The sequence below is a fragment of the Amblyomma mixtum genome, chromosome 9 (genome assembly GCF_055824585.1).
Source record: "Amblyomma mixtum isolate Tamu chromosome 9, ASM5582458v1, whole genome shotgun sequence".
Classification (NCBI taxonomy): Eukaryota; Metazoa; Arthropoda; class Arachnida; order Ixodida; family Ixodidae; genus Amblyomma; species Amblyomma mixtum.
In genome coordinates this window covers 11,777,367-11,792,610 of record NC_143020.1, presented here as the reverse complement: position 1 = coordinate 11,792,610, position 15,244 = coordinate 11,777,367, and the positions used below count along the sequence as shown (strand labels likewise).

The 15,244-nt window shown below is 46.5% G+C and overlaps 1 protein-coding gene across 1 annotated transcript in view; it reads left to right on the top strand.

Annotated features, from left to right (window-relative positions):
• Positions 1–6,199, top strand: part of LOC149328313 (uncharacterized) — a 45,694-nt gene extending 39,495 nt beyond the window's left edge. Inside the window, exons 9-10 of the mRNA XM_089560669.1 lie at positions 685–771; positions 6,104–6,199. Coding sequence (XP_089416795.1) covers positions 685–771; positions 6,104–6,181 — 165 coding nt within the window. The 3' untranslated portion in view covers positions 6,182–6,199. The remainder of the gene's footprint in view (positions 1–684; positions 772–6,103) is intronic.
• Positions 6,200–15,244: the final 9,045 nt, after the last annotated feature.

Genomic DNA, 15,244 nt, shown 5'->3' with positions numbered 1-15,244 from the left:
GACGGCAGTCCAGTGGTCAGGAAGACACTAGCCAGTCTTGGAAACGAAGCTCTTTATTTGGGCTGACTTGCGCCCGCAAAATAACTGAATCACTCGGCGGCGGCGTAAGCAACAAACGTGCTCGTCGGTCGTCGAACTACGAATGTCCGCCGCTCGCGGCATCGCTCAATTTAAAGGCGGCAAGGAAACTTCCAGATAACAGGACAAGATCATCTACAGTAATCTAGAAAAACCTAGATGCAGCCCTTCATGGCTGCGATCAATCGAGATTAGTCTGGTCGCTTCTCGCGCCACGAACAAAAGTGATAACAACCCTTTCCTGCAGCCTTGAGCGTGAACGAATAAACACTACAATGATACGTGGCAATAGTAAAAACTGGGGCGCAAGGCGGCGAAAATTGGAAATAGTCACCTTCTTTTCGTTATTGATGTGTATCACCTAACAAATTTAACAACATTTTTTATCATCCTAGAATTCCACTCAGGAGATATGAAACGTTCAGCTAATGTGCAACGCAGTAGAATATCTTCATATTAAAATTAAATTCTGATATTGCCATAATTTGGTTATATTAAAATTTCGTTTAGCTCGTTTACACGGTTTCTACAGCCACACTTACCATCGTGACAAATCTCCAAGAGCTTTAGTTCGTGTTAAAAAGGCCCACGGTCTTACGTTTGCAGAAGGATATTCTTTCGGACTGCCACCACTACTGCCAGAGAAGCGGTTCATGGTACTACGGCTTGTACAAGGACTACAGCAGATGCCAGGTGAGCGGGAATTTACGGCTCTTGTTAGAAAATTTCCATGGCGAACCTCCCTGTATGGGCTTAATCTTAATTTCTTTGACCTGTACGCAGAATACTGCCAAATGGCGACGTCGCAGAGCGCTGGCAAGAGCAGTGGAGAAATTGCATTATTAGGTATTGAAAAAAAGGTTCTGTATCGAATCGTCACTTCCGCAGAGCATTCTAATGCAGACAGAAAGCAAAGACAGTCGCACACTGCTGCAAATGTAAGACAACCGTAGTAATATAAACAGCCCCACATTACCGACAGCATGAATACCTACGTTGCCTCAAACAGCAGTCTTTTCGAAAGATAATTGGTTTATTGATTTATTAGAGTTTAACGTCCCAAACCGACCCAGCCTATGAGGGACGCCGTAGTGAAGGGCTCCAAAAATTTCGACCACCTGGGGTTGTTTAGCGTTCACTAAGAACGCACAGCACACGGGCCTTTAGAACTTCAACTCCATCGAAATTCGGCCCCCGTGGCAGGGATCGAGCCCGCGTCTTTCGGGTCAGCAGCCGAGCGCCGTAACCACGGAGCCACCGCGGCGGGTTTTTCCAGAGATGAAATGTTCGAGGAAATCTGCTGGCCTAACTATAAAACTCGCCATTTCATCTGCAAATGAATTCTCCAGCCACTGAAATTTATACAAATACTTTAGTGGTTTTTGGTATAACTGTATCATGAGCAGCGCATGAAATCATGAAATCCATGGCATGAATTCGTATGGTATGGTATGGTATGGTATGGTATGGTATGGTATGGTATGGTATGGTATGGTAATCGCAAAACTGCACTGCTCCATGAGAGCAGTGTGGCTGGCACGCACAAGGGCACAGCAGATGGGTTATTGCTTCACGTGGCAGAAGAATGGAAAGGTGATGGTAAGCAAGGGCGCAGGGGAACCAATTTTGCTGATTTCATGTGAGGCAGATCTGTTAAATATCAAGGAAACTAAGCAGGCTGAAATTGATGATTCGGAAGCGTGAGCATCCATCAACTGAGTTTTCTTCTCTTTTTTCTGTATGTCTTCTAGCAGTATGGATTACGAAGCATCGTCACAAAACCGCAGTCACTACGCGATACCTGAATTTAACGATACAGTAATGGGATTACCTTCCCATTCAAATAAGCCTTTTTCTTTGTTTTATTTAAACTCGCGAAGTCTTCGAAACAAAGTAGAGGCCGTTGGCGCTTATATGAACTTACTTCACCATAAATGTGATGTTCGAGCATTTACAGAAACCTGGTTCACTGATTTATCTGACGTTGTTCAATTTGAACACTATTCTCATGTGTCTTTGCTCAGAGACAACAAAAAAGGGGGCGGTGTCTCTCTGTATTTTCGTGATGGCGTATCACACGCCTCCCTAGAGTCGTTTTCCGTTGTTGATTGTGATTTTGAGGTACTTGTTGCCGAATCTTGTGGTGTTACTATAATTCTTGTTTATAGACCCCCGTCTGGTAATTGAACGCTTTTTTTCCTACCTTGACAGTGTACTTCACTCGTTTACAGGACATAGTCAATCTGTTGTCGTGCTGGGTGATGTTAACACTGAGAATACAGTTTCTAAGAGTTTTATTGGTATGATATCTACTTACAGCTGTGCAAATGTTATAAACCTGACAACAAGAATTACCACAAGTACAAGAATTGCTCTCGATTTATGTTTCACTGATTTCTTACCAAATGATGTCCAGTCGGGTGTGATGGCCTGCGATGTTAGTGACCATCTTCCATTTTTTGTCTTTTTGCCCCATTTGAGGAAAATTTTTCTAATAGGGCAGCTAACACTTTCTATCGACAAATTAATGAGAAAACTATAAATTGCTTTCGACGCATGATTTCAGAGGTGGACTGGTCACTAGTTTTTAATGAAGAAGATCCTAGTCGCTGTTACGATGTCTTTGAAAAAAAATTTCAAGATGCCTGTTATGGCGCCTTTCCTCTAGTCCGCCGCTCTAGATAAAAAAGTCTAAGAAACCGTGGGTTACGAAAGAGCTGTACAAGAGAATAAGGCAAAAACACAATCTCTTTGCTGATTTTTTGAAGCGCAAGGACATGAATATACTAAACTTGTAAAAAGCTGTAAGGAATAAGCTCAACACTGATCTAAGTACCGCAAAAAAGAAATATTACGCAAAAGCGTTCGCTAATAAACTTGCCTCTAACCAGATATGGAGGTCATACAACAATTTAGTATCATAACGAACCGAGCCAACTCCAGTAGAGATTGTGGTAGATGGCGTTCCACTCAGAGGTCGTCCCTTATCAGACATGTCTAACGAACACTTCCTGACGGTTGGTGAAAATAAGTCTGCGCAACCAACATGCACTGATTCAATGTCATATCTTAAAGGCAGACCAAAGCCTTCGATATTTCTTTCCCCAACAACTACAGCCGAAATCTCCTCGTATATAATGCGTCTAAAAAATAACTGTTCCGTTGGAGCTGATGACATCAAGGGTGAGGTAGTGAAAGCCGTATCTGATATTATCGCACCTTTTTTGTCCCATATATGCAACCAAATGCTCAAGTAAGGCAGGTTTCCAGATAAATTAAATATAGCGAGAGTTTGTGTAATACATAAGACAGGAAGCTATAATGATCCTAATAATTACAGCCCAATATACGTTTTGCCGGTTTTCTCAAGAATTGCTGAACAAGTCATCAATACCCGCTTTACTTCGTACTTCATTAAGACCGGAGCTATTGCGAAAGAACAATATGGCTTTCAGAAAGGGAAATCTAAGGAAAAAGCTTTACTTCACATAAAGGACAACCTAATTAACAATATAGAAAACAGAATTTTTACACTTGGGCTATTATTAGACTTTTGAAAAACCTTCGACTCGGTCTGTCACGAAATTTTACTGCGCAAATTACAATTCTATGAGATACGAGGCTCCGCACTTAATCTTATTCAGAGCTACTTATCATCCAGAGTACAATTCACAATGATTAACGGCATACCTTCAAGCTACGGCCTTATACGCACTGGTGTGCCACAGGGCTCAATACTGGGTCCTATTCTATTCCTAGTTCAGATAAATGACATTTTTAATATTCTTCCTTGCTCCGAAACAGTTTTATACGCTGACGACACAAATATTTTCTTTCATGACGCGAGTTTACAAGCAATACAATGTAGAGCAAATCTCTGGTTAGAAAACCTTACATTATGGTTGAGGGCGAACAAGTTAGAACTAAACATCACGAAGACCAAGTACGTAATATTCAGAGCTAAATATAAAGTCATAGATGATGAGCCAGTCATATTATACAATTCAAATGTTTTACAACGAGTACAGCCAATAAATTTCCCTGCAGTTAAATTTAATGAATACCTGCTGTGGACTGACCATATTAATCAAGAAAAAAAATTTTGCGATCAGTGGGCCTTCTAAATAAATTTATGTTTCTATTACCAGTATGGCTCAAAAAGCAACTTTTTTCAGTTTAATTCATTTGCATCTTCACAGACTAATTTAAATGCTTTGTTTTTACTACAGAAAAAAGCCATACGAGGAAATGTTAAACTCGGCTACTTGGATAGCACGAACCCGTCGTGGAACAGCTTGGGGTTACTGATAATTTTTCAATTAAAAACTCTTCGGCTAGCACTTGAAACATATAACAGATTTCATCTTGAAACTCATTTTTTTTGCAACACCAGAACTACCACAAAACCCATATCCCCTTCGGCACATGACAATAAGAGCACCAAAAGCAAGAACAAATTACGGATTCCAAGCGATTGATACCAAATGACTACCTTTTTGAATGAAAAGAGAAATTTTCATGACCTCCTCAATCAATGCAGAACTCAAAAAATATACAAGAGGAAAGTGATTGCACTACTCACTACATGACTAACTGGTACATCCTGTGACATATTGTAAATTGATAGCAGTTAACATGATTGTATATATTGTTACGCGGCGGCCAGCCGAAGAATGAGACGTGGTGTACCATGGCTATGAGATGATTTAATGGCCGCTGGCCTAGCACGGGCGCTCCGTCCTGCGCCACTGCCAGCTTCGTCTTCGTCACACTACCCGGGGCCTCCGAGCGATCGTCCCGATCGGTGACGAACAGACGGCGAAATGGCGATAGTCTTGAGTGAAGGATCGAACAATATGTAGAAGATGGTGCAGTGCTGGCCGCCACGATGAGAAAGATGAGAGAATGAGTCCCGGTCAACGAAGCATCCCGGCCGTAGGGTGCCAGGAGCTGACGGCTGAGGTCTCTGGACGCACCGAACGGCAGAGGCAGGGGTACGGTGTCTTCACGTTTGGGTCAGTGGGGTCTTGGGTCGGTCGGGTCTTGGGTCCGTCGGGTCTTGGGTCGTCGTGTAGTGTGGTCCGGGCGGGGGACGGGGCTGGGGTGAGCGTCGAGGTCGGTTCAGGTCGGGCGGGCTGGGGCACGGCCGTGCGGCGCTGACTAGGTACTCACGGCCGACGTCCACGGCAGGCCCAGCACGCCGAAGCTCCGTGACCAGGATGGCGATGAAGGGACCCCAGCACCTCACACCAAATGTTACGCGGCGGCCAGCCGAAGAATGAGACGTGGTGAACCATGGCTATGAGATGATTTAATGGCCGCTGGCCTAGCACGGGCGCTCCGTCCTGCGCCACTGGCAGCTTCGTCTTCGTCACAATATTTTTTTCCTTTTTATAATTCCCTGTAACCCAACAGCGCGCATCTAAACAACTTTGAAGCTACCTTAACATTGTTGTACAGTTTTTTGTTTTCCTTTTAACGTGCCAGCAAGTGTCATTGCGACCGCTACATATATTGCATTTGTTTATTTTGTGTGTATATATGCTGTATGCAATTTGCTTACCCCCAGGGAGGAAGGCCCTCGTCAGGCACCACGCCTTTTGGCCTCCTTCCTGAAGTGTATGAGACAAACTTCGAATAAATACTTTTAAAACTTTTCAAACTTTCAAATATTGAAGTAGAGGGTTCCGGATTAAATTGTATCGCCTCCGATTCCATGGCTCCGCACAGCAGACCGGTTGTTTCGCCCCTGATTTCCAATTCATTTTCCTAGGCTCAACAGCTAGATGCCATAAACACTAATACACCGTGATGGCTGATTTCTTGCAACGATCTGGGGCACCCCTTTACGGGGAGCTTGTTTCTAAGAGCATGTTTACTTGTAAACAGCTTGCATTTATGAAAAGGCAAACATCTCCAGGCGATAAAACAAGCTTGTTCGTTATCTCTATTTGTCTAAGAGCGTAGCTTTTTTAAAGGCACCAAGAATTTACGCTTTATTTTTCTTCTTTCATCACTTGCCCAGCTGCCAGATCAGAGGATACGTGGGGTGTGCTGCCGTGGACTATGTCGCCCTGGAAAGCGATGCCGTGGAGCCGAATAAAATATTTTTTCAGCCGCTTTTCGAACCAACTCTTTTTTCGTGGTCAGTTAAAATCACGCACAACAAAATTTGATTCATCTATTTCACATTGCTTCCTGGCACAAGGTATTACATTTTTGACTTTGCACTCTCTAGATGGTTCAGGAACAAATTATGGTGTTTGAAAATTAGCCTCCTGAAGTACCACTGCTTCTGGAACAAATCCTGGCTCTTTTTCTTAATATTATTCATAAGCAAAATGATAAACATTCCTCTTTCTTTACATTCACAAAGTTTTATTCGTAGCAAAATAAAATAATGAAATTTAACAATCAGTGCAGATATCCTTCTGTATAGTATCTAACACATAAAACATAATTGTCACATTGCAGTTTTCAAGCGCAGTGCCATAGTGCAGATGAAAAACACCGCCAAGCATACTGCAGCTTTGTAGTTTTTCAACTGTGATTCAATTTTATATTGTCGACATACTCTGTCACCTTGCGATCCTTCACCACTGCTCAGTTTTCCACCCATACAGTTCAACCCTGAGAAACTCTTATTCAATCATCATCATCCTGACTACACCTACTGCAGGGCCAAGGCCTCTTCTTGTCTCTACAATTAACCATGTCCTTTGTCAGTTGCACCAACCGCATTCCAGCAAATGTCTTAATCTTATTCGCCTGCCTAACTTTCAGCCGCCCCCTGCTACGCTTGCCTTCTCTTGGAATCCACTCCGTTACCTTCAAGGACCAGCGATTATCCCGCGTTCGGATTACATGACCTGACCGAGCCCATTTCTTCCTCTTGATTTCAACTAACATGTCATTAACTCGTGTCTGTTCCCTAACCCATTCTTCCTGCTTCCTGTCTCTTAACGTTGCACCTACCATTTTTTCCTTCCATAGTTCTCTGCGTTGTCCTTAAAATAAGCCTAACCCCTTTCGTTAACTTCCTCGTTTCTGCGGCATAGGTGAGTAGCGGTAAGATACAGCTGTTGTTTATTTTCTCTCGAGGGATATTGGTAAACTGCCGTTCATGATCTGAGACAACCTCCCATATGCGCTCCACCCCACTCTTACTTTTCTAGTTATTTCCTTTTCATGATGATCAGCAGCCACTACCTCCCTAGGTACACGTATTTCCTTACCACTTCCACCACTTCGCTACCAATTGCGAATGCTGTTTTTTTCCTTCACTTTTGAACATTATTTTGGTTTTCTGCGTGTTAATTTTAGATGCATCATTCTGCTCTGCCTGTCTAAATCATCGATCATGCTTTGCAGTTCATGTCCTGAGTGACTTGGCAAGACAATGTATTCAGCGAATCGCAGGCTGCTTAGGTATTCTCCATAAACTCATATCCCCAACTGTTCCCAATTCAGACTTCGGAATTTCTCCTGTACACAGGCAGTTAGTGAGATCGTGTCCCCCTGTCTGACACCTTTCCTTATGGGAATTTGATGGAGAGCTATGGCAGCTATGCAATCGTTATAAATATGTTCTAATATTTTCGAGTAAGACTTCTAAACCCTGATTCCGCAATACTTGCATGACTGCTGAGGTTTCTACTGAGTCGAATGCTTTCTCGTAATCAATGAATGCTATATGTAGGGGCTGGTTATATTCTGCGCATTTCTCCATCACCTGACTAATAGCGCGAATATGGTCTGTCGTAGAGTATCGTTTACGAATGTCTGCCCGAACTTATCCCTCGGTTGATTGAAGTCTACAGTTGTCCTGACTCTATTAGCTATTGCCTTAGTAAATACATTTTAGGCAACCGGCAATCATCTAATCGCTCCGTAATTTTTCAAGTCCTTGAAGTCTCTTTTCTTATGAACTAAAATAATGTTGTTCTTCCAGGCTCCTGGTACGCTCGAGGTCACAAGGCGTTCCGTGTGCAGGGTGGCTAGTTCCTCTAGCACAATCTCTCCTCCGTCCTTCAACAAACCAGCTGTTACCTGATCCTCACCAGCTGCTTTCCCCCTTTGCATTGCTCCTGAGGCTTCGTTACATCCTCTTTCCGAGTGGGACGCATATGTCGCATTTTTTTCTCAGGAGCCATTACATTAGAGAAAGTAAATTTGGTACATTTCATAATTAACTAATAGGAACCACTCTGCCGCCCGTGCTTTGCGGGCAACATTTTGTCCCACGAAGGGTTGATTTAATCTGGCTGTGTTTGTCATAGGAATAATTTTCGACCAGTATCATTTTTTTTGTTGCTATACAAAATTTTGCGAAGTAGTTATGTGTTAACGCACGATTTCGTAACTCAAAGAGGTCTAGTCTTCGCAATATACATTTTCAAAACGCTGATCAGGTGAGTCAAATCCTAGCAGGTTTGTCGGGTACAGTGGGCCTCACGTGTTTAATCGCGGTCAGGTAGAATCAACCTTTTTTTGTCTGACTGAAGCTTTATGCCCGGTTTAACATGATTCAGTTCGAATGCAGAAGAAAAAATCTGGAAAAGCTACCTTGGTAACAGCCATAATCTGCTTATATTGTTTCTGTATGCGTCGAATGGGTTTCTACTGAAATTAGGAGGGCATCAAAAGATCAAGATAGCACAACTGTTGTTTTAGCATTTAATAATGATTTTGCGCTGCACATTGTCAACTCGAGGCCATTGTTCTTTGCTAATTATTTGAAAATATTCCTAAGATTGACAAGACTAACTTTACAAGACTTCCGTCTTTTGAAAGCTGGCATAAGCAACATCTAGCAGTGGTGTTTGACAAATTGGCTTCAATTTGAACAATAGAAAACTTCTGTGTGGTTCTTGATAGAAAGGGTGACGCAGTTATCTTCCGATACACGCTTCATGGCGGCCAATACTCTCGTTCTGCCCATGCTCGAGAGCTTAGTGTTATTGCTGATTTAAGGCTCTATTTCTGGTACCATGTTTCTCCCATTGTCGTACGTGCTATGACACACGTTGCAGTTATCTCTCATTTAAGAAGAAAATTTCGTAGTTACGAGTGTCTGCGCACACATTACTGGGCTCCCATCCCAGAGAACATTTAGGCACTTCACTTTCTGGGGATGGTTTCCTGTGCACACTGTTGACGCTGCCACCAGTTGTTGGCGATGATGGGTCGGTTCGGAGTCGTTGCCAGCTCGCTGCTGCTGCTGCTCGCCGCGGTCAAGCTTCGAACCCGTTCCCACCACCACCAGGACAGGAGTGCCGCCAAGTCGAAGAGTTAAGTGATGGGAGGAAGATTACAAGAGGGTTTATTTACATCTTTTTACAACATGGTTAGAGACTGAAGTGAGGCTCCAAAAGAGGCTCTATGGGAGGCTTGAAGAGAGGCTCTAGTGAGTTCGAAGTGAGACTTGAAGTGAGCTGCTCTGCCGCATTCGTTCTCGACATTTATACTGTTCGCCTTCCCTAAATTCCCTAGGTTGAGGACGCCCACGCCGGGGTGGGAGGGGCCCAGATCACAAACAACACAAACTTGTGCGCACAAACACACCACTGCACTTAGGGCCACGCCCCCGTCACATGTGGAGTCTGAGGGAAAGAAGGTTGTCGAGGTAGCGTTGACTGCGGTAGGTGATGGCCTCCGGCCAGTCGAAGGTTTCTGCGGGTCACCGACATCTGCTGATAATCAGACACCCGCCGCTCGAGGCCGGACGCGAGGTCACCAAAGGCCGAAAGTGGTTCCTCGTGCTTGGGTCGGAGATGATGCCCGCCAGCTTGTCGCGATGCTTGGCACGCCACAGAGCCGCACGAAACGAGGCCCTTTGTTCCCCGGCATGGCCACGGCAAATGGGGAAGATAACGTTCGTCTCCCCGAGGCGGCGGCGGCGTTCTACACGTGCAGGCACTTTGTGAAGGGGGTCTGGTTTTGGTCCTGCATTCCAACCGGGCAAACTCCGTAATTGAAGCCAGCTGTCACCTAGGTCCTCTCAGTGCGTGCGGTCCATCGCGGCAGGCCCGAAAGCAATCACACTCAAGCCGCTCGCAGCCATACACAGAAGAAGCAGGCGTGCTGGAGGCCACCCGGCGAGACTTGTTGACGTCGATCTTAATAGCTCCTCCGCGGCCCGGAAAATCTCGAATGGCCAGCGTTCCCCACCGCTGGGTAGGAAGAGATGGGCTCGCGTCCACGTTGATATCTTGGCTTGCAACATCAACTCCCAAGGCAAACCCAAAACACCAAACCACCAACAAAGGAAAGCACAGATGGGACGTTCCCAACAACAAAGCACCGCTCCACGCGCAAGCGCCTGGAATTCACTCAAGACCCACCAGGCTTCCTTTTAGTACCAAACAAAACCCTTCTCCAGAATACTGACCCGTCAATTTTGCCCGAATTTAGGGTCAAAGTGAGCGCCCGCGTCACACCTGAGGTCGCCAAAGACAGACTGCCACGTTGTGCGATAAGCGGTGGTGTGTCAAAGCCTACAAATTTTGAATAGAAACTCCATTCCTTATCAACCAAGCTCTGATCCCCAATACCACCCGAATATCGAAAGTCTGCTTAAAATTTGGCTCACGCTCAGTTTAATCCTCTGGCTCTTCTCAAAGAACCTTGATCGCTCGAGACTGAGAATCAACTGCTCCAGTTAACCTCACAAAGATACGACTGCTCTTCAGAATCCGTACTCATTCCAGTACTGGCGCAATACTTCTCTTATACTCATTGTGCCAGGCACCATAACCACCACAAAGCTGCTACAGCCGTTCTCCACACAATTGTGCACCTTCACTTCATTCGGTTAATCTCCGAATACCGCAATCGGATAACTAACCACGCGCCAGTAAACAAGAGTACACAGATATGCACAACTATGCGCACTTTCTTTGCCTTCGCAAGGCATTAGCTACACTTCCGTTAATATAGCAGCAACATCTTGGTATCTCAACCAAGTCTGACACGTCTGAGTCTACTATCGATACAACAGAAACCTGTGCCAACCTTCAAACACAGCAAAACTTGAATGCTCTGAACGGTTCCAACTATGTAAACAGCACATGACCTACTCAGGAATCTTCGCTACACTCTTTTAAGTGCCCTTATTCCTCGGTAGCATGCCAAATTGAACTCTAATTTCTTACTCAGACTTTAATCTTTCTAAATTTTAAGACAAAACACAGTAACGTCCGATAACTCTAAATCTTTAGCTCAAAACAAAGTAGCCCTTCCCTCTTTGATTTCGCACACAAAAAAAGGAACAAAACAAAAACTACTTCGAATGGCTACACGGGGGTGAAAGCTGACTCACCTCCGCCATGCTGAAAGGATTAACCCTTCAGACGCGCCCGCTGGGGTCGCGCTTTGACTGATGACACTGCGGTCATTTCGCTACAAAAGGCCACTGAAAAAAGCCATCTACGACTCCCTCTGTCGTCTCCGCGCCCCCTCGACACGCTCAGAAAGCCTTGGTAGCGCCTGCAAAGTCGAGAACCGGCTCTTGGCGACGCACAGCGACCAGCGCGGGAAGCTGTTCTTTGTTGTCGCCCCCAGCACGAAGCTCGGCTACCCTTTCGCCCTGCGCGCTTCCGAGAATCCAGTGCCGAAAGTGAAGGACGCATCCTTTTTTTCAACTGCGCGCGGTGAACATGCCTGCGTGCTGGGTCTCTGTTTCTCAATCCCTGTGCTCGCATGCGCTGACGGTCGCGCAACCTAGCGCTTCCCGGTCTCTCGGGCCGCTTTGCCTTTTCCCTTTCCGCCTTCTTCTCAGGTATGGGTTGTCAGGGCTTTCCCGCAGGCCGATGCCCTTTGAAAAACCCCCCTCCTGCTCTCCTTGGAAGATGCGGTCTTCCCTTTCTGTTACTGCGGTCAGGTTTACAACAATCCACGCGTGTCGCCTGACCAGTAACTTTAGCCGCAAGCTTGCGAGCTCTAATGCGGGAAGGCTTCTCTTTCCCTTCTGCCGCATTTTCATCTGTGCTAACACTAGCACCTGTCCGCACACGTGAATTTAGGGCCTGACATTTCATCCGTTTCCTTTTTGTCCTCGCCCTCTTCCTTTTTCGCTTTGGACTTTCCGCGTGCACCGCATGAGCCAAGACTGTTTCCTCCAGCCCTTGATGCATCGCGTGATCCTTCCTTAGTCACAAAATTGACCTCTTTGCCTTCGCAACAGATGGTCATCTCCACAGAGCTGACAGACGGACCTTCAGGTGCCCCGGAAATGAGCAGTTCGCTCCCCTGAAGGTAGTCCTCTGCAGCTTGCTTATCGCTCTCAGTGCTTTCCTCCGAAACGCACTGCTCTTTTCGAATCGGGCTCTCTTCCTGTGTCTCAGCCTGGCTTTCAATACTGCGTTTTAACTCAACAGCAGCTTCGCACTCTTGATACGCCAGCTTCGCCAAGATATCCACAACACTCGCATGGTCACTCACGCTCTGAGTGGTTTCCTCTGAAACGCACTGCTCATCTAGAATCGGGCTCTCGTCCTTTTTCTCAGCATGGCGTTCAGTACTGCGTTTTAACCCAACAGCAGCTCCACACTCTTTATACGCCAGCTTCGTTAAGGTAGCCACAACATTGGCTTGTTCACTGACGCCGCAGTGACGCTTTAACTCACAGTTGCCACGATTCTCAATCACTAAAGGGCTTCCCTTTGTTTCCTTTTCGAAACGTTTACCTTTGGGGAAGTTATCCCTTTCACACCCGTGCCGGTTAGTCGCCTGTACAGGCCCCTTTCTAGCGTCCTCACGCTTAACCAAATCGGCCACGGTTCCTACTCTCACTGCACAGCCTCTCTTCGGAGCTCTCTCTATTCTAAACCGCGGGTGCCGGTTAGACTCCGTTTCTCGGCCCTTATTCGCAGGTTTGCGACTACCTGACTGGGCGACGGTCTGTTTAGCTAGCTTGGGAAGTCTCTCTTGGCTCGGCTTTGTCCGACGCCATCCATGCCCTCTCCACTCGTTTTCTGAACGAGCTCTCGCGGAGTTACACTTAGCTAACTCGGAGACGGTCTCTGTAGCCTCTCTATTTTGGCCGTGCTCTGTCGTGTGCCATCCATGCCGGTTTTGCGCCATTTCGCAATCCTGTATTATGGCGTCATGCCTCTCTAACTCGGCGATGGACTGGAACATTGAAGGCCATATCTGGACGGAGATAGCGTCACTCATTGCTACTTCGTTCCCATTAAGACCACTGAGCATTGCGAGCCGCCTTTTCTCAGCCTCGAGTTTAAGCTCTTCTAGCTCCGCTGCTAGCTTCTCCATACGCTCCTGGTGCTGTGCCTCTCGTTCCTCTCTTTCCGCTTCCTCAGCTCTTTTACGCTCCTGTTCTTTTGCCCACCTGTGCGTATTATCCCAAGCAATTTCAAAATCATCTTCTTCTTCCGTTGCAAACTTTTGATTGCCTGGATAATATCCGAATCTTTCGCTCTTTCCTGCACATCCACACTCAACTCATCGCACAAGAACAACAGTTCTGTCCTCGACAACCTCGTCAGGTCCACGGTCGCTGCTTTTAAATATTGGCTTTGCTCGCTCATGGTGATTTTGAGCAACTACCCCTGTGCTACAGACATACAAACACCCGATCAACCAGCAGTTCAAATTATTAACCCAGAATTTGAAGCCTGGAGGATCCAAAGCAAAAACCAAACACTCACCCGTAGATGCAGCACCATGCCACCCGGTTCATCACACCGCTGCCAACCAGTTGTGGACGCTGCCACCAGTTGTTGGCGATGATGGGTCGGTTCGGAGTCGTTGCCAGCTCGCTGCTGCTGCTGCTCGCCGCGGTCAAGCTTCGAACCCGTTCCCACCACCACCAGGACAGGAGTGCCGCCAAGTCGAAGAGTTAAGTGATGGGAGGAAGATTACAAGAGGGTTTATTTACATCTTTTTACAACATGGTTAGAGACTGAAGTGAGGCTCCAAAAGAGGCTCTATGGGAGGCTTGAAGAGAGGCTCTAGTGAGTTCGAAGTGAGACTTGAAGTGAGCTGCTCTGCCGCATTCGTTCTCGACATTTATACTGTTCGCCTTCCCTAAATTCCCTAGGTTGAGGACGCCCACGCCGGGGTGGGAGGGGCCCAGATCACAAACAACACAAACTTGTGCGCACAAACACACCACTGCACTTAGGGCCACGCCCCCGTCACATGTGGAGTCTGAGGGAAAGAAGGTTGTCGAGGTAGCGTTGACTGCGGAAGGTGATGGCCTCCGGCCAGTCGAAGGTTTCTGCGGGTCACCGACATCTGCTGATAATCAGACACCCGCCGCTCGAGGCCGGACGCGAGGTCACGAAAAGGCCGAAAGTGGTTCCTCGTGCTTGGGTCGGAGATGATGCCCGCCAGCTTGTCGCGATGCTTGGCACGCCACAGAGCCGCACGAAACGAGGCCCTTTGTTCCCCGGCATGGCCACGGCAAATGGGGAAGATAACGTTCGTCTCCCCGAGGCGGCGGCGGCGTTTTACACGTGCAGGCACTTTGTGAAGGGGGTCTGGTTTTGGTCCTGCACTCCTCCCGGGCAAACTCCGTAATTGAAGCCAGCTGTCACCTAGGTCCTCTCAGTGCGTGCGGTCCATGGCGGCAGGCCCGAAAGCAATCACACTCAAGCCGCTCGCCGCCATACACAGAAGAAGCAGGCGTGCTGGAGGCCACCCGGCGAGACTTGTTGACGTTGATCTTAATAACACACCTCGTCACACCGTTCATCGCGCGCTAGGGAGCGACGCGGAGTTATGCGAAACCCTAGTGTATTGTTTACCATAGTGAACTGCATGCGTCCTTAAAGGGGTGGAGACATCAAATGTGTATCTCGCGCGTTCTTTGTTTCAAACGTTTCGTATTACTACAGGAAGCATGAAACCCACTCGGATATTCATATATTTACCGCGAATACGTTAATATGGCATTTTTAAGGCTGAAGCTTTTAATGCCTCATCTTTGTAAGCAGGAGTTGTCGAGAGAGATGTCACGCTTTTCAATTGGTCGAAATGGTCGTGACATCACAATGCGCGAATTGTAAATGGGGCTAATTGTGCTTTGGCTAGTAACCATGCAACCAATGAAAGGGAAGGTATAGTGATGCTCCATGTAAAATAAATAAATAACTAAGTAAAACCGAGTAGGAAATGGATCGAGTTATGGAATCGAACCGTGTAT